General features: G+C 40.6%; 1 protein-coding gene across 8 annotated transcripts in view; it reads right to left on the bottom strand.

The window, feature by feature from the left end:
* TMTC1 (transmembrane O-mannosyltransferase targeting cadherins 1) overlaps positions 1-23,010 on the bottom strand; it is a 263,389-nt gene that overhangs the window by 18,641 nt on the left and 221,738 nt on the right. For 7 of the 8 annotated variants that reach the window (XM_019935766.3, XM_073788881.1, XM_073788883.1 and 4 more), the window contains 5 exons: positions 15,523-15,631; positions 4,868-4,970; positions 2,362-2,497; positions 1,617-1,761; positions 559-696 (listed from right to left, as the gene is read on the bottom strand). In XM_019935766.3, coding sequence (XP_019791325.1) covers positions 559-696; positions 1,617-1,761; positions 2,362-2,497; positions 4,868-4,970; positions 15,523-15,631 — 631 coding nt within the window. The remainder of the gene's footprint in view (positions 1-558; positions 697-1,616; positions 1,762-2,361; positions 2,498-4,867; positions 4,971-15,522; positions 15,632-23,010) is intronic. The other variant, XM_073788882.1, reaches the window with a different exon arrangement.

Raw genomic sequence — 23,010 nt, 5'->3', positions numbered from 1 at the left:
CTCTGTCTCCTCTTCGACTGTAAACTCCACAAGGACAAGGGCAATGTTTTTTTTTTTTTTTTCCTCACACCACTTTATTCCCACTGCCCACCACAGTGTCTGGCATATAGCAGGCATTCAATAAATATTTTGTTGAATCAATTCATGTATTTACTGGTCATGTGACTTTTAAAATGGAGATAAACAGTACAGTTGCAACACAGGGCCACTGACCTGCCTTAAAGGGTTGTTATAAAGAGTCTATAAAATATCTTTGAGGGAACATGGAAAATGATAAAGCATACAAATGTCAGTGTTTATCATTATCGAGTTAGCTGAAAACAAACTGAGATAATACCACATAAAATCTTCAGACCAAGGATGAACCAAGAAAACAGCGTCTCGAGGGGACATCTTAGGAATCAAGCAGGTATCTGAAAAGTGCCCAGAAGGTACGCTCTGCCAACTGACGATGTTCAAGACTGCTCGGCCTTGTGAGCGTGCGGGCTGGAGGGTCATTCAGGTGCACCCCATTTTCTACCTGTGAACCCAAACGACTCCAAGCAGTGTCCTCTCTACCTTGTCGTGCTGCTCCTGCTTGCTGTGGATAGCAGACAACAGGCGATAGCATTCAAGGCACCCAGTCTCCTCTGACACAATGTGATTGGTCATCTTTTCAGCTTCTTTTGTCTGACCCATCACGGCCAAAACCTGAGCCTGCGAAACCACAGTGACTTTGGCTTAGAAGGTACTTGGCTATCACCTTAGCAAATAAAGCACTCTTTATCAAATAAAGCATTCAGGAAACACTTCCCACAAAAGTGCTCAGAATCGCTTTGTGACTCACAGAGAAGGCTGACTTACCAGAGTTTATGTTGTTTGTTTCTTTATTTAGGCATGTGCATGCATTTGTGTGTGAATGGCAGGAACATCAAAGCCATTCAGTGACTTGTGCCTTTTTAAAAAAGTTGACTATGTCAAGAGAAATTTTTTCCTATGGTTTCAACAGAACACTGTGTTTATAACAAGATAACAAGTTTGTTTTACTGAAAATCTAAGGGAAAGGAAGAGTAATGATCCAAAAATTGAAATAAAAAATATTGTTGATATTAATTTTCCTGAATTTGATAGTTGTACTGTGGTTAGGTTAGACAATGTCCTTGTTCTTAGGAACTATTTGCTGAAGTATTTAGAAATAAAGGGTATGAGATCTCTAATTCTCAGATGGCTCAAGACGAAATATCATGTATTAATAGCACGTACATGCACATACACATACCTAAATATGCACATACATATGTGTACATATACACATACATACATACATGAGAGGATGATAAACAAATGCATCAAAGTGCTAAAAATGCATCAAGCTGGGTGAAAGAGTATATGGGAGTTATTTAAAATTCTTGCAAATTTTTGTAAGTTTGAAATTATTTCAAAACAAAAACTTAATAGCGTTTTTAGGGTCCATGTGTTTGGTGAATGGCTCTAACATTGGTTATATGAATATTCATTAAATGGATACAGTATAGTGTTCTAGTTCCCATTTTGAGGCATACTGACTACAGCTCCCTGTATTGCATGCCATGAGTGTATTTCCTACTCCATTTCCTTTCTTTTGTCCATCTGCTCACCAGTGCCAGGCGGAGTTCCCTTTGGGAAGGCTGAAGGGATGCAGCTTCCCGGTAAATCTGCAAAGCCTCTTCATATCTGCCAGTGTTGTAATACAGAGCTCCCAACGGTGATAATATCTCAGCTTTGCGTGTCACCTGCAAGGCGCTGAATTTTGAGAAAACAAATGGACAATTTTCTTCTAACAGCTACATCTCCAAAGGTTGAAACTTAGATTTAGGGACCACTGTACCCGGTTTGAGACTCTGCTCCCACATGGTTGTTGTTTTTATATCAAGAAGAATGTTAAAAAAAGATCACAGTGCCAGCCTCTGACTATAAGCATGTCTCTAGTGACCCACCAATACGTAAACTGAGCCCCAAGGCTCTTTCCCATTTATGGTGATAGACTTGTTTTGATGTATGCACAGTTTTTCATCTGTATCCATTTTCGAAATTTCTATTTGTGGTTTGGGTGTAGTCCTTAGCTTCCACAGAAAACAATGGACTAACTAAAATGGGAATTAAATTCCAACCTTGGTTTAGCACTATGCTTTAACCAGCAGGCAAAAAAGTCATTAAGTGGGATATCATTTATCCCCAAAGTGCCATTTATTGTACTGTTCTCTTTGGAGAGGAGAATCTATATTGCCTGCATTGGCAAAATTTGCTAGTATTCTGAAAGCATCTGTTCCAAATAACTAAGAATTTGATGGCCAATTGCAGAGGTCTTAGGATGACTTACAAAGTGAAAAACAGGAACTTTACCGTTTGTACCATTCTTCAGCCATGCTGTTGTCTCCCAGTGACCTGTAGAGTCTCCCCAGGTTCACCATGGCTACATGATGGCTCGGGCTAAGTCTGATGGCCTGTTGGTAATGGGTCACTGCCTTCTCTGGAGAGCCTGTAATCAATAGGTGGTAGGTTGGTAAGAGCAGAACATGCCTTAATTATAAAACACACAGACTTTTTTTTTTTTTTTTTGGCTGCATTGGGTCTTTGTTGCTGCACGCGGGCTTTCCCTGGTTGCGGTGCACGGGCTTCACATTGAGGTGGCTTCTGGTTGTGGAGCACGGGTTCTAGGAGCGCGGGCTCAGTAGTTGTGGCTCACGGGCTCTAGAGCACAGGCTCAGTAGTTGTGGTGCACGGACTTAGTCGCTCCACGGCATGTGCGATCTTCCCGGATCAGGGATTGAACCCATGTCCCCTGCACTGGCAGGCTGATTCTTAAGCACTGTGCCACCAGGGAAGTCCCTAAACACACGGCCTCTTTAATTTCTCTTCTGATGATCTTTTTTTCCTACAGCCATACCACCAATTATTCAGTTTGTAAATGAGCTCACATTTTGGCTTCTCCTTGCCACTGCCTAACTTTGGACCATTTCACTATTCATTTTCACTTCCAAAGAAATTAGTAGTAAAAAAGCAGTAAAAACTAAAACCTGTTTCTTTTATTAAATGTATTATTTCAGTCAAACTGGTTTCTGGCCACTGCCTTAGTTAATATGATGTTTTGAGATTATCAATGATTGGCATTTATGTAAGATATTGTTGCTTCTCATTATACAAAAAGTAGAATGGGCTGTTATAGAAAGAAAACTGTCCTGAAGTAATTTCTGAGGGTCTGTCACAATTACTATACCACAACCTAGTGATTGAGGCACTGCTTTAAATAAGCAGGCATCGTCTGTATTTTGAAAATCTCTTTTTAAATCATACATCTTAGTTTAGAGGGTATTTATTGAATGGGACTTTAAAAATAATATCACCTTGCATTTGTGCAATGCATTGTATATTTTAAAACACTAATTAAATGATCTCATGATTTTTGCAGGTATTTTGATCCTCTTTAGCTGCCTTTGGATAGCACTTAGTTGCCTCTTGGGATTTAAAAGATATTAAAAAAATATTATCACTTTACAGATACAGGCTCTAAAGTGCAAAAACATTAAGAAACTTGACAAAAATCCCAGGGGAAGTGAGAATAAAGGTCAGAACTACCATCAAGTCTCTCTAGTATGATAAGGTTCCCCAAAGAAGCTTCCTAGTGAAATTATATGTAAGTGAATGAATTGTGGACAAGTCGGAAGCTCTACATGGCAATGGAATGTTTATTACCCACACAGACATCTTCTCAAGTCTACCTTCTTTGAATGCAAGTTTGACTAGGAGGTGCCAAAAAAGACTACGTACATAGAGGTCTATGTATAGGTCATGATAGGGAGAATTTCAGTAGTATAAAAACAGAATACAGTGGGAGTGGTAGGAAAATATAGAGGGTGGTCAGTGAGATTTTGGGGGGCTGGGAGTTGGGGTGGGATATTTTGTTGTTGAAGGAAGAGGGCTAGATCAGGCCAACAGGTGGTCTCTTCAATTTTTTGTTTGTTTTTAATCTTTGATACCTAATTTATTATTATGTTGCCAAAGAACCAGCAGGTGGCACTAAGAAACAATTTTACATGTGAAAATAAGGGATGTTTCCTAGGTGTATCAGAATGTAAATTTATGTCCTAAGAAACAGAAGGGCTTCAAATATCCTAGAAAATAAAAACCCTTTTGAGCATTTCATATGGACAGAATAATTAAAACCGAATTTTATTGCAGGGCAGGTAGTCTAATAGTCAACGAGAACAAAGCAGTGTTTTTGTATTAAATTCAAGCATCTTTTCATTCTTTACAAGTATTCATAACATGCCAACAGTATGTGGGGTACAAACCATAAAGAAAACAGAATTCCTGTCCAGTAAAGTTTTACATTAAATAAGGTAAAGTGCATTTTATATAGCACCTGTCCTATAAGGGTACTCTATCAATTATAATGGTATATTTTCTATAGTATGTATCACATTAAGAACAATGAAACAATTTAAGACTTTTTAATCGGCTGTAGAAAAGTATTTACCATCTGCCAGTAAATAGATTCAGAGGCAGGTTCTGCATCATTGTAGAGAACAGTTCATCATCATAGATTTATAAACTTGTATAAATGCTATTCAAAGGAGACTGTTGATCATTAAATCATCAAGGCCACTTCCTGCCACCTGGGGAGATTTTCTTAGCAATCTGATTATAAGAACCGGCAGATTTTACTGAATTGAGCTTGAAGATTTAGAGAAATGACAGCCCCAAAGTACAATGTAACTGTCAACGGTGTGAGCTTCCTGCCAAGCCCAGTGAGTTCTACTTTTGAGGCATTATTGGCGTGGTTGCCATTTAGCTTGATAGATAATATTATCTCATCTCCACAGAACAGGTTCTCTTTAATCTCGCTTACCAGTATCAACTAGGAAAACTCCATAGTTGTTGTGTAAGTCTGAGCTATCTGGGCAGTTCTTTATTCCAGCCTGGTATATTTCCTCAGCTTCCTTAAACCTCTCCTTTAAAAGAGAACAAAGAAAAATACATGAGAAAGTTTTTTTAAAAAATCAACAATAAACTGAATAATGGAAGTGGGAAGAGCAGAAAATAATTTACTGAGCATCTGTTATGCAACAGGCGCCAAGATCAAACACTATGTTTGTTTTTTTTTTTGCGGTACGCGGGCCTCTCACTGTTGTGGCCTCTCCCGTTGCGGAGCACAGGCTCCGGACGCGCAGGCTCAGTGGCCATGGCTCATGGGCCCAGCTGCTCCGTGGCATGTGGAATCTTCCCAGACCGGGGCACGAACCCATGTCCCCTGCATCGGCAGGCGGACTCTCAACCACTGCACCACCAGGGAAGTCCAAACACTATGTACTTTGAATTAAAGTCAGTGCCAACTGCACACATACCAAAGACTCATACTTGTGTTTAGCTCCTTCAGCGCAAACCAGCTGATGTTTACTAAGAAGCAGTATCTGGAAGGATTTGCCCTACAGTTGGAAAAAGCCTCAAAATGGATATTTGAATGGGATGCCCTCCACCCCAGTAACCCTCTGGACGAAAATACGTGTGATCCATTCATATAGGAATGCCTTCCGAGGTGGCAATCTCACTGGGAGATAGGGAGGCCTGGCTATTTGACACAGCTGCATGTGCATAGCTAGCTCTCTTACCTATATTGTATGATTTATTTGGGGAGGTTTTGGGGAAGGAAGTGGGAGGGGAGGCTGATGTTGATTATGGGAGGGGTTTGCCTTATCCTTTCTTTACTCTAAATATTTCTGTAGTCCACCAAACCATTCGTTACTTCCCTTATCACCCCGCCCTTTCCATCTCTGAGCTGTTCCCTCCAACAGGAATATAGGGCCCCTCAAAGGCACACCTCCAACTCCTCCCTTTGTGGCAAGGCCCAGATCAATTGCCACAGCCTCAGTGGATCTTTTTCTAGTTGTTTTGCTCTTCTACTCTAACAATCCACTTTAACACACTTCAATAATTCTGAATTCGTTTTTAGGCACATTTTCCACAACCATCTGAGATTGTCATGTCACACTTTCTTTTACAATGTATAAGGTAACACCTAATTAATGAATCAAATGAAATGAAATCACCCAGGTTCTAACAATTACTCACAAGTAAACCATTTCCTAGTTTCCTAGTACTGCTATGAAGGTCAGGTGAAAGGCAATGGTTTGGCATAAATCACAAAGCATCTTTTCCTTTCATGTGCTCTGATCATGGACACCGTCCATAATTTTATCAGAAGTTACTACTACTAAGCATTCAACCAGACACATGAAAAGAGAATGTACAGCATCATTTTTCTCAGACCTGACACCTTGAGTTTCTGAATAAAAATGTCCTGAGTGCTTAGCAATAAGTCAAGAAGCCTAAATCTGATTTGACTCAGAAAGGCGAAGACACTTGACTCTCTGTGGAATGACCAATGCCATCTCTTCAAATCCACATATTTAAGTACCATTTAGGGAACAAAGTGTGGTTTGAATTTGGCAAATTTCTCTTATTTGAATTACAAATCCATAGTCCAGCAAAAATGGATTTCCATGTTTCTAAAAGTGTGTTTTCCAGTTGCCAAGCTCAACAAACTGTCAAACTCAAAAGAAAATTAGAGATGAATGAAAAATCTCAAAATGTCTTCTTTCAATCTACTGAAGAAAAGAAAAACTTTCTGAAGGTATCACCCACTGTAGATCTAGCAAATTGGTGAGCGTGCATGCGTGTGTATTAAATGGAGACAGGCGAGACACAAATTACCTAAGACTCCAATCGAAGTAATAGAGAGTACCATTGCATATTTATTCATTTACGCATTCATTCAGCGCATGTTTTCTGTAATTGCTATAGAAAGCATGGCATAGTAATTAAGAATTGGGCTGCTGTATGGAGGTTCCTCATAAAACTAAAAATAGAGCTGCCATACGATCCAGCAATCCCACTCCTGGGCATATATCCAGACAAAACTATAATTCAGAAAGATACATGCTGGGGCTTCCCTGGTGGTGCAGTGGTTAAGAATCCATCTGCCAGTGCAGGGGATGTGGGTTGAAGCCCTGGTCTGGGAAGATCTACTCTTATTACTACTACTAGGAGTAGTATTTCATGAGCACATTTAAAAATAGATGGCATTAGTGTCAAACACTAACACTGGTCAAATGGTAACACAAGAAACTCAAGATTTTTAGGAACTGATTAACTAGTTTAGGATTAGCCAGGGTATTTTTTTTTCTGGTTGCCTCTAAGAAATTGTTTATTGACCTCCATATCAGAAGATGATTAAGAAAAATTAAAAGGAAGAATACCCAAGTTAGTTATTTTTTTCTCATATGGAGTTAACTAAAGAGATTTGATGGGAAAGGAATTTGAAACTGTAGGCTAAAATGCCACGTGGACAGGGTTGTGATGCCTGACGTGGCCTCAGTAACAACGCCAGGGCACCTGAGCTCTAGAGCATCTGTATTTACCTCTTTACTACACTGCTCACATTGAGTTGTATTCCTTAGTTCATTTGTCTTTGAGCTCCTTAAATAGATGTATTTTGTTTTATTCAGCCCCATCTCTTTGGCATCTATCTCCCAGTGGTATAAGTAATAGCACCTCCCACATGTCAAGTATATAATGGAGACAGAAGAGTGGGTGAGACAGACAGTCCTGTCCACAAAGACAACGGAGAGGGATTCAGGCAAGGAGACACTGATATACGGTGACAGTGTCACAAAAGGAGAAGCACAAGGTTCTTGGAAGGCAACCAGGAGTGATACCCAGACTGGTGTTTATATAGACAGATTCTCTGCAACTGTCATAAACCAAATGCCTGGAAACACTGGCTACCATTAACACCAGCAGCTGTGTAATACGAAGATATGCATGAAAAAAATCTGCAGCTACTTGAGATCTTTAAAACATCCTTATAACCAAACTGTGGGAGAGTTGAAAGGTGTTTTTCCTGAAAGGAATAAAATGGACATCCTCACATTCTAACTTGCTAAAGTCAGATACCACAGTTTTCAAGTGCAATTACTCTTATACCTGACTTAATTTTACCTTTTCCCCACATTCTTGTTGCTCCAGAATAGGCAAAGAGATCACCTTTTTCATCTAAAACCCATTTTGGGGTTTATGAGCTGGGTCTCCACAGGAATGCAATTTTCAAAGTCCAAAGAAGTAATGGGATTTAAAAGACCATCCATGTCTAGAGCAAGGAATCACATCCCATACCTTCGGTAACCCCCAAGGACCGTCTCAAGACTCTGGCTCTATGACAAATGTTTTCAATGTCTATCTTTCTTGTCCTTTCATTTGACTGTAAATTTCAAAGAATGATTAACTCCACTTATTAAAAAACTAAAAGGACCACCACTGCAGGAGAAAAATACCTTCTAGATGTTTATTTAAAACAAATTCCACCTTCTCTGGAAGGGCAATGCATTTATCTTAAAAAGGAGTATCCTTAATCCCTCAAGTTCAATTTCATTTACCTCATCTGGCTAGATGTCCTGACCTAAGCGGATCACTCCCAGTCTCTACTGATTTGTGAGATCCAGAGGAAATGAATACGAGCTATTGATAGGACAACTTTAATTAAAAATGCTTGTGACCCAGAGAACGGTTCTGACAAATAATACTGTCACCAGAGTCCCCAACCAACCGCTGCCTCAACATGAAATCGGCCTTCGAGGGCAATGGTTAAAAATGGGCAGCACGCAGCCGTGGGCTTCTCTCCAAGGCTCAAAAGCATTTTCAGTGGGGTGGAAATGAAATGGGCCTCGCGGGATAGAGAAAACACCATCAACATCTCCATGTTTTACATGCTGTAATTACCGATATGGCATGTTTTTTACCTCAAGGAAGAGAAAGTGAAAAGTAGATCTGAAAAAGGACGTTTGACTGTCATTTATTCTCTTGGGCCAACTGATACACTTGGAAAAAATTTCTTATAGTTCAAGTTGCAGCAACCAGGAGGACAAAGGGACATGGGCTCAATGCAGCAATCTTCAAACTTCTTGGTTTACACTCTAAAATGTACTGAGGACCCCAGAGAGCTTTGTTTATGTGGTCTACATCTATCAATGTGTACCATAACAGGAATGAAGCTGAGAAATTTTTATTTAATAAACTAATAAATAAACTAATATTTATTATTTATTTAGAATAATAAAAAAATAACACATTTATAAGAAAATAACTATATTTTCCAAAGCCAAAAAAAATAGTGAGAACAGTGGCATTATTTTCTATTTTTCCAAGTCTTTTAAATGTCTGGCTTGATAGAAGACAGCTGGGTTCTTGTATCTATTTTTGTACTAATCTGTTTCTATATGTTTTTTAGTTGAAGTATGTGAAGAAACCTGGTCTCACACAGACATTCAGTTGGAAAGGGGAGAATATTTTCATACTCTTTTCATGACTGTGAATATATCATGTAGCCTCTAAAGAACCACTGTACACTGGGGAGAGAATGAGAGTAAAAAAAGGCAAATTACTTGTTAGTATTATAAAAACTGCACAGGCCTTCTTGGACCTCAGGCGTCCCTGGTCAACCCTCTGTGAACCACTGGCGTAATGAATGGCCTGTAACATATGTTCTTACTGTATGGCAGATATAGGGTGTGATGTTCCAAAGTGGTGAAAGACCTACAGAGACGGGGCTGGAAGGTTGTGCTCTGACATCATGGCCATGCGTCTGAGCTGCTTTCCATAAGTACTTTCACTCTGGCCAATGATACGAGCACACAGAGCTATCGTGTATCTCCCCATTAGCCAAATGACTATTACAAACCTGGGAAGTGTAGGACAACTGAATGTTTAAACTCATGTCAATGACTTTGCTAAGCAACTCTTTAAGACACAGCAGCTCAAAACATAAAGCAAAGATGCCTGCTTTCTCATCCTTTCCTTTGCTTTTACTTTCCTTACAAAACAGTTCTTCCCCCATCAGTCATTGACATGGACGTTTACGAGAAACGTGCGGCCAACATTTGAAGTCTAATTCTCTTTCTCATTCAACTGAAATGAATCAATTAACTTGGCATTCCTCCTCACCAAGGACATGTTAGGTATTTCTAATCCTGAATTTTCTCATCCCCCAGCAGACTGTGATCAATATCACCCTGTGACAATCTAAGAAAGAAAGAAATGATCACTTTAAAGAAGAAATGCCAAGAATCATAAAATAAAAGCTAAAGAGCAAACACTATGACAAGTGTAAGCGACCACAGCTGTGTCACACTGTCAAGAGACCAGGAAGAGTGAAGGGAAGCTAAATTTACATAGAATTGCAGCTTTCTCCATCTCCAAACTCTTCTCATGCCCTTTTGTCCTCATTCTCTGCACTTTCAGGCACATGACTTTCCTCCCATAGGAGTAAGGGATCGTACTGTTCCCCACCCGACAGCCCTCAGGTGGTCTAATTCCTGTAGCCAGAAAGCTTTTCCTAATAATTTTAATCTTGTTGATATCTATAAGTTCTTAAGGTATCAGACTAAATATCACTCTTTGGCCAGCGCTCACTGCTCCCTGTATTAGGTTAGGTCCCTATAACATTCTCACTGGTACTCTATTCTCTTTGCCCTTTTGTCACAACTGGGTTAGACATTGGGGAAAGGGTGGTAATTCTTCACTTAAGAGTATCCTTACCTTTTAGACTCTAAGTTCCATGAGTTGAGGCCCGTACCTTGCTACTTCAGCAATTTCTAATACTTGGTGATACCTAAATGTTCAATAAATATGAGCTGAATAATTTAATCAATAAATTATTATGGTAGGGTTCAGCACAAGGTGACCTGACCACAAATGCGATGGTATATGTGCCTGAATCGACCCAAAAGACGGCACTTGTCAAAGAAGAGACACTGACCGTGGACCTCTCTTATTTTTGATCTATACTTCTAACTTATATTTTACTGTTCCAATTTTCTTTTCATTCTTGTATCAGGTGAAGTCATATCCCACAATATATAAAAGAAAAATATTTTAAGTGTTATCAAATTAATTAATTGAGTTTTTCAATAGGCTATAAACCTGGGGCTAGCAATAATGTACAGTGGATCAAGTCATTATGTTAACTTCATTTCCTTTACTGCTAGTGTAATGCAAGCTATATAATCTATGGCAAGTGTAGGCTAGTTAAAAATGATGGTGGGCTTGTAAATGTTTACAATCCTATCTGTGAAGCTGGAGTACGGCCAGTTCTGAATGCTAATAGAAAACCAAAAGAGGCTAGCAAGCCAGAGACCATCCGGACTTCAAATCTAAGAGTTTATTTTCTGTCCTGTCTTCTTGACTTCTATGCTGCAGTAGACACAGAGGGGCAAATTTATTCTGGATCCTTTTATGTATCTAACATCTATGACAACTCATGTTATGAGGTTTCCTCTATCATTTTTCTTCCCCCCTCCCACCTGGCCCCTTGTATACCTAACCTCATTAACTACAGCCCCATTACCACAGTCCAATCATGGGACCCCAGCATCATACAGTGAAAGAGCAGTGGGGAAGGAATCGAGTTACCAGGCTCCAGTCTTGGTCCTGACACTAGTTATTTGTATGACCTTGAGCAGTACTTAATTCTGTGCACCTCATATTTTTATCTACAAAATGAGAAGGTTAAAAATTCTTGAAGGTTTTCCTCCCCACACTACTCTTCATTTTCCCCTCAGAGGGATTACCTACTCATAATATGGACTCATTTATTTGAAGTCCTAAATCTATCTTTAGCCCTGATCTCTCCCACTGTCATCTGTCCACATGCTATTTCCATTTAAATGTTCCGCTAACATTCAAGACTTAGAGGCTGCACACTGCTGGTGGCACAGCATATTGGTACCACTCTTTAAGAAAGCGGTTTAGTAACACATCTCAAAAGTCATGAAATGCTGATACTCTTTGATATGGGAATTCAACTTCTAGGAATCTATCATTAGGAAATGATTCAAAGTATTGTTTTAGGGCTTCCCTGGTGGCGCAGTGGTTAAGAATCCATCTGCCAATGCAGGGGACACGGGTTTGAGCCCTGGTCCAGGAAGAGCCCACATGCCACGGAGCAACTAAGCCCGTGCGCCACAACTACTGAGGCTGCGTGCCATAACTACTGAAGCCCACGCACCTAGAGCCCGTGCTCCGCAACAAGAGAAGCCACTGCCATGAGAAGCCTGGGTGCTGCAACTAGTGAAAAGCCCACGCTCAGCAATGAAGACCCAAAGCAGCCAAAAATAAATAAATTAATTAATTAAACAAACAAAAAAAAGTAACTTTTCATGAATTTGGAGTTCATCAATTTAGAAAAGGAATACAACTTGAAACTTCTGGATACAGTATTTACTAAAACAAATTGCTTTTCACAATATTAACATGTTAATGTTTTATTTGTATAGAAACCATAGCACTAATTAAAGTGGAGCCTTAAGTTATTCATGAAAATATTCATTAGCACTTGGTGTTACAGGGATAGTTTTAGACACTCTTAAAATGTTAGATCCATATAGCTATCGATTTTCAGATTTGGAAACTGAGGCTCAGAGAGGTAAAGCACTCCTCACCAGAGTCTGTACAGGCAAGGAAGTGGGGTCTGTACATAGTCTGTACTATGAAGTGGGGTCTACAATCAGGCTGCCGACCTGTTCACTGTCAAATGCTCCTAATAGCACAGCACAGGGGAACTGACCTCCAAAGTGCATTAAGTCCAGAGATGCTGTATGAATACCCACCTGCTTTATACAGTGAAGTACCCTGAGCCCTAGAGAAGGAACAGGCATACAAGGAAGACAAGGCTTTTCTTATAAAACTTGCAGTCTTGTGAGGAAAAATAAGCCTGACAAACTGTTTAAACTATAGTTCAGATGTTAACTCAAGACATAAAAATATATGATTGGTTTGTGAGTTTGTTGGTTTGTGAGTTGATGCATGTTCCCAAAGATGTCACAGGAGCTCCGAGGAAAATCGAACAACTCCCATGTGACGGGGAGGTGGATGAGTGTTGGCGGAGGACGTGAAAGTTGAACTGAATCTTGAAATATGAGGATGATTTAGAAGGAGAGAAAGAAAAGACGGCACTATAGGAAGATGGAACTGTGTGAATGTCTGTAAAGAGCTCCCCCAAAACAACACACCGTGTCGTCACTGGTATTAGGTGAGTGACTTTGTCATTTACCTTCAGGGTAATTTGCATCAAGAAGAGCACTTCAGTGTTCACTATCTGTCCCGCCAAGTTGTGAAAAAAGATATGACTGGGAACTCAATGCAATGCTTTATTTATTCACTTACAGAGAAACGGAGGCAGCTTTCAAAAATATAGAGCACAAATTGAATAAAATAAATTATTAAGAAAAATGATAAACCAAGTACAAGCAGCGCCCACAGAAAAGCAGCCTATCCCATCCAGGTGGCGGTTAGTCGGAGGGGGGCCCAAGGGGGATGAAACTAGAACTGATTTTCTTAGCATTTGTAAGGTCCTTCATGCATTAGATTAAAAATAAAGCAAAAAACGTGTAATTCAGGAGAAGGCTGGCCATTCCTCATACTGAGACATGACAGAAATTTCTCCCTCGAGTCCTCATTCAGAAGCCAGTGAACCATGTAACAGGTGTTGGCCTCAATCCCGCCCCAACCCTGCAGTTAGAAGGAGTAGTTTCACCTGGCTGTCCTCACACTGTCCCTCAGTGAAGGACAAGGGCACGACGTGAGGCGCAGTTCCGTTATGAAACAGCATGGTGGCCCACATGCCCAGCCCTACTTCAAATATGAGTAAAATCTAGATCACGTACTGGATTGCAGGCGCTACATGGTCTTCAGTTCATATCCATTCATTTATTCACTCAGTATTTACTGCTTGCATACAACGTGACAGACGTGGGGGGAAAGCCTTGAGTAAAAGAGACAGCCATTCTCATGGAGACTGGCTCGCGGAAATATTCTAGTGGTGGGAGAAAGATCACATGCAAATAGATGTATGTTAGACGGTGATAAATGCTCTGGGGAGAAGTCAGCCAGGGCCAGGAGACAGAGAAACATGTGGGGCAGTGAGGGAGTTATTTTGAAAGGGTAATCACAGACAGCCCTCTGGTATGGAACTATGTGGGCAGAAACCAGCATGAGATGAGGAAGGAACTGTGACGTCAGGCAGAACAGTGTTGCAGGCAAAAGGCACAGTTAGTGCAAAGGCCCTAACTTTGTGTGCGGCTTGTCTGAGTAGCTGCAAGACACCCAACCAGGCAGAGGCAGGGAGGGTCTTCCTATGAAAATGAAGGAGCCAGGATGAGGTGAGAAAAGAGAATAATGATGGAATCAATCTTTTCTTCAGGAAACTCCCACTGTGTCTGCTTCAACACAAGCCAAAGGCAGCTGAGGACTGCCGTGTATACCATAGAACACGGCGAGCGTCACTTCAGCTTAAACATTGTGCTAAAACAGGTATTAAAATCATCCACTACAGGGCTTCCCTGGTGGCGCAGTGGTTGAGAGTCCGCCTGCCGATGCAGGGGACACGGGTTCGGGCCCCGGTCCGGGAAGATCCCACATGCCGCGGAGCGGCTGGGCCCGTGAGCCATGGCCGCTGAGCCTGCACGTCCGGAGCCTGTGCTCCGCAACGGGAGAGGCCACAGCGTGAAAAAAAAAAAAAAAAAATCATCCACTACAGACACAGGCTTTTGTCTAAAGCCCACCTACACTATATGGAGAATATTAGAGCAAGACAACTAGACTTATCATTTCTGACACTTAAATATTCATTGAGTGTCCTAATTTTGTTTCCTGGTGAAACCTCCACAGTTTTTGAAACGCAAATTGCACCCCTCTGTACCTGACATGCAGCATCAAATCATTCATTATATTTAAGCCAATGCTGCAGGGCATCTTTCAAAGGTGCTAAGTTTAATTTTAAAGACAATCTGGCAATTGTGTGGATAGCAGAATCTACCTTCTATTGTGGGCACTTATGTGTGTCAACGAAACTATATCGTCAATTTAGAGAAGACAACTTATATTTGTTTTCCCCACAGCAGGGGGCATGCATCCAGGACACCAAAAGTGGAATCAAATGGTTTAGACACAGTGAGAAGAATGAGGGGGAATCAAAATACCCCTCTGCTTTACGCCGTGAGAAATGTTCTCTCTTAGGAGCCTGTCCTACAAGACTCTGTGATCTTCTAACAGTTATAAGACATAGGATCTATAAGATTATTGGTAATTGGTTCCATAATGAGTTCAGAGATCTTAGACCATTAGCAATTCCCCAGAAAAATATAAGTGAGTAGTAATAAAACCAGCAAATACCATGTATTGTTCTTGTTAGATTTTGTCCCAAAGTGATGGAGAATATAGCAACGGCCTATATAATGGACCATCTTTGTCTAGAGGCCACCTACATACACAAAGAATACTGGAGTGAGAAAACTAGGTTTGTAATTTCTATCAAGAAGAAAACTGACATAGAGATCAGTTGTCTAATATGAGCTTACAAGTTAAATGATACATATAAAAATCTGTGTAATATTAATTTATATATTCAACAGAAACATTTAAAAATATTATGTGAAACTAAATGGTAACAATTACCTGCTCAGCCAGTAATGAAGCTAAGCTTGAATATGCATCTGCAAACTCGGGACCATATTTAATGGAATCTTTCAGTAAGATGATAGCCTCTTCCTTTTTCTCCTGAGACCTATAGGTTATAAGAGGGTAAAAAAGAACACCTTTTAATAAAACTTTAAATCCGCTGATTAGACTTGAAAATCTCATTTCTTTTAGCAAAGATTAACGGATTCACTCTGATTTTACTGCAAATGAATTACATTAGACTTCCTCCAGGTGCTAATAAGTTTCTGTCTCTGAATTCTCAATGGAAAGAGATGTTAAGATATAAATGACACTGCAGGTTATTCACTGATTTCTCTACCTTCCATTTCTCGCTGTGTGCTCTTGAGAGTTTTATTTAAAAATGTACAAGTTTATTAAGCAGAAAGTTTGACCTTCAGAGGAGCAATTTTGGGCACATGACCTGGGTGGCATGGGAGCCAGTTTTCAACCATGTGGAGGATGGTTTGAACCCCTGCAGTACTAACTGCACCTCTGCAGGCTGGCTCCTAATGGGGTCTGAGCCACCTATCAGCAACAAGCCAGCCAAACTTCCCACGTTCGTCTTTGCTTTTCTATCAAGAGAGATACCTTTTACACATAATTTGTGAAATTATAAGATACTGTGACTACTGGCTGGCAAAGAATGATCAGCTCTTTTATCCTCATATTTTTATTAAAAATCGGGCTGATGATCTTCATTTTAGTCCTCTCCCAGTGATTATATATATATATTTTTTTCCTGTGGTACGTGGGCCTCTCACACTGTCGTGGCCTCTCCCGTTGTGGAGCACAGGCTCTGGACGCGCAGGCTCAGTGGCCATGGCTCACGGGCCCAGCCACTCCGCGGCACGTGGGATCTTCCCGGACTGGGGCACGAACCCGTGTCCCCTGCATCGGCAGGCGGACTCTCAACCACTGCGCCACCAGGGAAGCCCCCGGTGATTACATTTTTTATTTAAAGAGAACTCAAGGCTTCAAAGTTGTTACCACTATTTTGGGTGAAAGTTCTCTTTCCTGTTAGTGTCATGGGGAAACACTGTGTCATTAGCCTGATATCAGTATCCCTGAAGCCAAAAATGTACGCTGGCAGTGATCAACTTTGCCATCAATACAATTCCACATACACTGACCACTTGCTAAATGCTAGACATTGTAATTGGCTAAAGAGGTGGAATGAAGAATAGAACCACTGGAACTACGGAGGGCACACAGCCTAAGGGTCCCCCAGCTTTATGAGTTACCAATACTGAACTGTGTGCTTATGTTTTTACTACGTAGGGTCAACAATCATTTATTCAACAATGAATATGTACCAAATGCTCTGGTCAATTTTCACATAACATCATTAATTTAATTCTCACAGCAATCCCAGGCAGCAGGTGTTACTGTCCAATTACACTCATTTTTCTAATGAGAAAAATTTGGATTCAGAAAAGTCAAGTGACTCATCATATTTCCATAACTAGTGTTCTGAGTCAAGATCTGGTGCTCTTCCATCACACTATACTTGCTTATTCTAACTACTTAGAAATCCACCTCCTATGAGCTTGATGCCCGAAGTGTGAACCATGGACCAGTAATCATCAACATCACCTAGGAGCTGGTTAGCAGTACAGAGTCTCAGGCCCCATGTGGACCTAAAGAATCAGACCCTGAATGTTAAAAAGATTCTCAGGTAATTTGCACTCACATTGAGATTTTAGTAGCACGGCTCCCTGAATTATCAAAGGCAGCTGAGAGTAGCTCCTGCTATATAGAACCCCTGTGTAGGGCTTCAGGCTCTACAGGATGAAGATCTATAGGGGAAAACTAGTATTGACTCCATACGTTTGAGTTCCAATTACTAGAAGCAACAGGTTACAAGACGATTTTACGTAGAAGACAGTCTCCTCTCACAGACCTTGAAAAAAAGGTCATGTTTCCAGCAGAGGCATTGCATTCAATGTCTCTCTTGCATTCAATACACTATTCAATGTAGCAAACGTGAAAACATTTGTCATTGCGTTAGTTATTTCCCAGGGGAGGTGGCTGTCCACACTATTCTCTCCTTAATGGGGTATAGCTAACTCAAACTCTGGCTCCTCTCGATACATAGTCCTGCCCTTGATATCAAGGTGTAACATCTGTGTCGTTAAGTGGTTCATCTTTGGGATGTGGCTTTAAAGTGGTGCGGTTATAAGAAACTGGCATTATAGCTCTCTCAGTGCTGCTTTCTTGTCAATTCATTCATGTAGTTGACATTCAGAGTGTCTGTAAAACTCTATGGAAGACCACTATGTTTACATATGCTTGCGTTTCTAAAATATACCTTGAAGTAATTCTTTCATGGGCACATGTTTTTAAATGAAAACTGCTTTTTTTTTTTTTAACATCTTGTAATTGCTTTACAATGTTGTGCTAGTTTCTGCTGTATAACAAAGTGAATCAGCTACACATATACATATATCCCCATATCCCCTCTGTCTTGTGCCTCCCTCCCACCCTCCCTATCCCACTCCTCTAGGTCATCACAAAGCACTAAGCTGATCTCCCTGTGCTATGCTGCTGCTTCCCACTAGCTATCTATTTTACATTTGATAGTGTATATATGTCAATGCCACTCTTTCACTTCGTCCCAGCTTACCCTTCCCCCTCCCCATGTCCTCAAGTCCATTCTCTACATCTGCGTCTTTATTCCTGTCCTGCCCCTAGGTTCATAAGAACCTTTTTTTTTTTAGATTCCATATATATGTGTTAGCATACATATATAGTATTTGTTAGTATTTGTTTTTCTCGTTCTGACTTACTTCACTCTGTATGACAGACTCTAGGTCCATCCACCTCACTACAAATAACTCAATTTCGTTTCTTTTTATGGCTGAGTAATATTCCATGGTATATATGTGCCACATCTTCCTTATCCATTCACCTGTCGATGGACACTTAGGTTGCTTCCATGACCTGGCTATTGTAAATAGAGCTGCAATGAACATTGTGGTACATGTCTCTTTTTGAATTATGGTTTTCTCATGGTATATGCCCAGTAGTGAGATTGCTGTATCATATGGTAGTTCTATTTTTATGAAAACTTACTTTTAATCCTGGTAATTTAACTATTGGTTTCATGGTTAGAAGAAGTCTTCCTCCAAGGATTTCGTAAATCTTTATTAACATTAATTTGGAAATTTTCCCAAAATCCAAAGGAAGATATAGATTTAGGAAACTGAGTCTGAAAATTAAGCCCCTCAGGACATAATTTAGCTTGGATATTCTTCAAAATCAGCAGAGAAAAAGCCACAACAATTTGATAGCAAAGAGTTAATGATTTTCATTTGTTATGACTCACATCAGTTAGAATGACAGCTTAATCTTTCATATATAAACTCAGTGAGGTTAATTACCACTTACTACAGTGAGTGAATCTAAATACTTGAGGTTGTCCATTCACATTCATGTGACATATTGGAAAAGTTAGCATCAAAGTTATGTACAGGGAACTCGAATTCTTTATGAAAAACTGTACCTCTATTAATCTCTTGAGAGACTGACTTGATATACTTTTTTAAAAAAATAAATTTATTTATTTTTGGCTGTGTTGGGTCTTCATTGCTGTGTGTGGGCTTTCTCTAATTGTGGCGAGCAGGGGCTACTCTTTGGTGCGGTGCATGGGCTCTAGGTGTGCGGGCTTCAGTAGCTGTAGGCACGCGGGCTCATTAGTTGTGGCTTGCAGGCTCTAGAGTGCAGCCTCAGTAGCTGTGGTGCACGGGCTTAGCTGCTCCGCAGCAGGTGGGATCTTCCCGGACCAGGGCTGGAACCCGTGTCCCCTGCATTGGCAGGTGGATTCTTAACCACTGTGCCACCAGGTAAGTCCCTGACTGATATACTTTCAAAAAACATCTCATCATGTAATTTCACATGGTATGTAACTATTACGAGATGCAAAAACTGGGGCAGATGAGATTTTTCCTCTTAGCTCTGCACTCCTGGATGACTCTGCTTTTCCCTGGGAGCCTTTGAAAGTCATTAGAGCCCAATAGGGGTCAGGCACATGCCAAGTTGACAGATATTTTTAAATGTTTTTTTAAGAAAGCCCAAGAAATGGATAAGTGGTAAATTTATTGTTGCTGTTTATGTTTCTGAAAGGAAGAGGAATAGCAGGGAAGGTATATTTCTTCTGTGGTTTCTCTTTTGCTCACCCTTTGGTAGGAGTTTATGAAATTGGTGTGGTTTTGACACAATAACTTACAGCAAATAATCACCTAAATAGAACCTTCCTTGACCATATAGTAACGGAATTACCACATGAGAATTGAACTTCATTGCAACCTGTTTCTGAATTCAATAGCATCCTTTCATATCTGCATTATGGCCCATGTTTCTTTGCTAATTATCCCATATTCAAAAACAAGGGCAATATTCCTACAATTCTATTGGATTATTGCAGCCTAGAGTGCATCTTACTGAGTTGTGCTTGCTAACAGCTTAGTTCACACCCTGTTTCTAGTTCCCTCTTTCCTCCTCCTTCTATTTACAGACAACTAAAAGATACATTTTTTTCTAGAGCACTGCTCTCAACACATTCCCTTATATAAAAATCTTCATTAATGCCCTACTGCTTACAGATAAACTCTTAGTTTAAAACCCTCTGTAGTATGGTCCTGACCAATGTTCCAAACGTACCCAGTGGTGTGGACGAGTGGGTACTAGTCCAGCCAGATTGAGTGGCCTTTGGTATCTATTCTACAGAACCTAAGAGATCAGTACTCCACTGCTTCTCTGCCCTCACTGTAGGTTTAAAATCACTTGAGGTGCTTTTGTAAAGGCCTTAGTGTTCTGAGGTTGGGCCTTTTAATAGCTCTGATGATCCCCTTATCAGAGCTCCTAACCATGCAACACAATCAAAAACCATATAGATGCTACTTTTCTTAAATTTTGATTTTCTTTTTGAGCCTCCATTAAGAAGAAAAGATAGCGGAATCGCTATTAAAAGCCTTGTTCTGGCCTCCAAGGGGGCAGCCGCCCTTTGTTCTTCAGCTCAACATTCTGAGCAGTAACTCGGCTTGAGCCCACTGGGCTTCTGCAAGGCCCTGGCACAGCACCTGAAGGGCTGCCCCAGTGCCTTCAGCGGGGGGGTGGGAGTCTATCAGTGAGGGCGCCACACAGGTAGGTTTTTAAAGCTTCAGGTTTCACAGTAGTTGTCTGCTGAACATTTACTCTCTGCTAAAGACAGAGTTAAGTGATTCCTTTGCATTATTTAATTCCCATTAAGCATTATGAATTATGCAAAATTATCTCCATTATAAAGATTTAGAAAACAATACTAGCAACCACCACCCCAACAAAAATAAAAACCTGAGATTTGGAGAGCTCACACGATTTGCCCTGACCACACAGCTACTATACCACTAGGATTCGAATACGCAACTTCAACTCTCGCGTGTTCCATCATCAGGCCATGATTGGTCTTTCTGCCTCCACTCTGTTAAATGGCATGTGCTCTGTCTGTGACCATTACTAAGTTGTAAGCTCTTTCATAGGCAGGACCCATATCTTATTAATCTTACTTCTTTTATCCCAGAGACTAGTACAGTGATCTGCCCAAATAGAAATTCAATAATCGCTAAATTATTTTTTTAAAACCATGGTTTTAATATTTTCTTTATTCCTAGATCTTCGTAAATCTCCTTAAATAAGCTTTCTTTTTAAATAACAGAGGAGAATGATATATTTCTCTATTTTATATTTCTGTTTCTACAGCTTTTTCAATATTGTAGAAGCGATCCTAGAAAAAGAGAAGTGTCCCAAGCCTTAGACTCATAAGAAAATTACAAGTATAGCTTCCATTTATTGAGCACTTCTTATTTAGCAGGCACTGTTAAGCAGCTTCTCTAGCTTAACTCTGAAGAGTAGCTAAAAGCACAGATTCAAAAGCCAGAATGACTGGGTTATGACTCCATCTCCACTATTTCCTAACTGTGCTCCCTTAGGCAAATTGTCCGCCCTGCGTCTCTGGCACACAGTAGGTATTATATATTTCGGCTTTTAGTAGCTCATTTAATGTTTCTAAAATCACCCATTAAAACCTATATTCCCCCCCCACCACTTTTATTTATTTATTTTTAATTAATTAATTAATTAGTTTTTTTTGGGCTGCGTTGGGTCTTCGTTGCTGTGAGCGGGCTTCCTCTAGTTGCCGCGAGCGCGGGCTACTCTTCATTGCTGTGCGTGGGCTTCTTACGCGGGCTACTCTTGCTGCGGGGCATGGACTCCAGTAGTTGCGGCTCGCGGGCTCTAGAGCGCGGGCTCAGTAGTGTGGTGCACGGGCTTAGCTGCTCTGCGGTATGTGGGATCTTCCTGGACCAGGGCTCGAACCTGTTTCCCCTGCATCGGCAGGCAGATTCTTAACCACTGCGCCACCAGGGAAGTCACCTCCCCCTCACACACACACTTTTAAAAATGTGGCGTTTTTGAAATTCCTTCTAAAGTAATATATCAGTACTTTCACATTTCAAATTATTCATGAGAAATTTAAGTTAGATGTTAGAGTGATTTTTCCTGTGTCTGGTCTTATACCATAATGGATTTTGGGTGTAAAAATCATCATTAAATACACAACTGAGGGCTTCCCTGGTGGCGCAGTGGTTGAGAGTCCGCCTGCCGATGCAGGGGACGCTGGTTCGTGCCCTGGTCCGGGGAGATCTCACATGCCGCGGAGCGGCTGTGCCCGTGAGCCATGGCCACTGAGCCTGCGCGTCAGGAGCCTGTGCTCGGCAACGGGAGAGGCCACAACAGTGAGAGGCCCACGTACCGCAAAAAACAAACAAACAAACAAACAAAAATACACAACTGAATAGCACTGCACTAAATGTAAAATAACCCAGTAATAAGCAGAGTGAAAACCCCTAAAAACCTCATTCTAAGGCAAATGTCAAGCTGAGGAGGCCTAAACGGCAGACTGATAGTTCAGAATCCACTCAGCTGCTATTAGAGCCACACAAAGGAGTAGGTCTTCGTTTTGCAGGGGTGTTGGCTAAAGGTGAATATTTAAGCAAGAAAGAATTAGGAGCAATTTTGAACCTCTTTTTCAGCCACGCCAGGAAAGCTTCTTAGAAAAGAAAGTTTTAAGCAGTTATTTCCATGTAAAAAGGAATGACAAGAGAGGCAGAAAATTTCAAATAGACTTTACAAAATTCTTAATAATGGGAATTACCTTTGTATTCTGACAGTACAGATCACCCCTGGGCCAGCATTAGACAGTATTAAAACTCCCTAATGCATTCTTTTGGCTCTATAACAGGCAGTTCAGTGAAATCCAAAGCCCATTATCAATGTAAGCCCCCTCTATATAGGAATACTCTGTTAGCCATTTAGACTGAATTGACAAGTCAATTCAAAAGGGGGAAAATATGAAAATAACATCTTCCTCTGAATTCACCAAGCATGTGATACAGGTAACCAAGTCCACAGGTTGTTTTTCTGAATTCC

Source organism: Tursiops truncatus, chromosome 11 (genome assembly GCF_011762595.2).
Source record: "Tursiops truncatus isolate mTurTru1 chromosome 11, mTurTru1.mat.Y, whole genome shotgun sequence".
Taxonomy (NCBI): Eukaryota; Metazoa; Chordata; class Mammalia; order Artiodactyla; family Delphinidae; genus Tursiops; species Tursiops truncatus.
The sequence above is the reverse complement of the archived record's forward strand: the minus strand, read 5'-3'. Positions and strand labels throughout refer to the sequence as shown.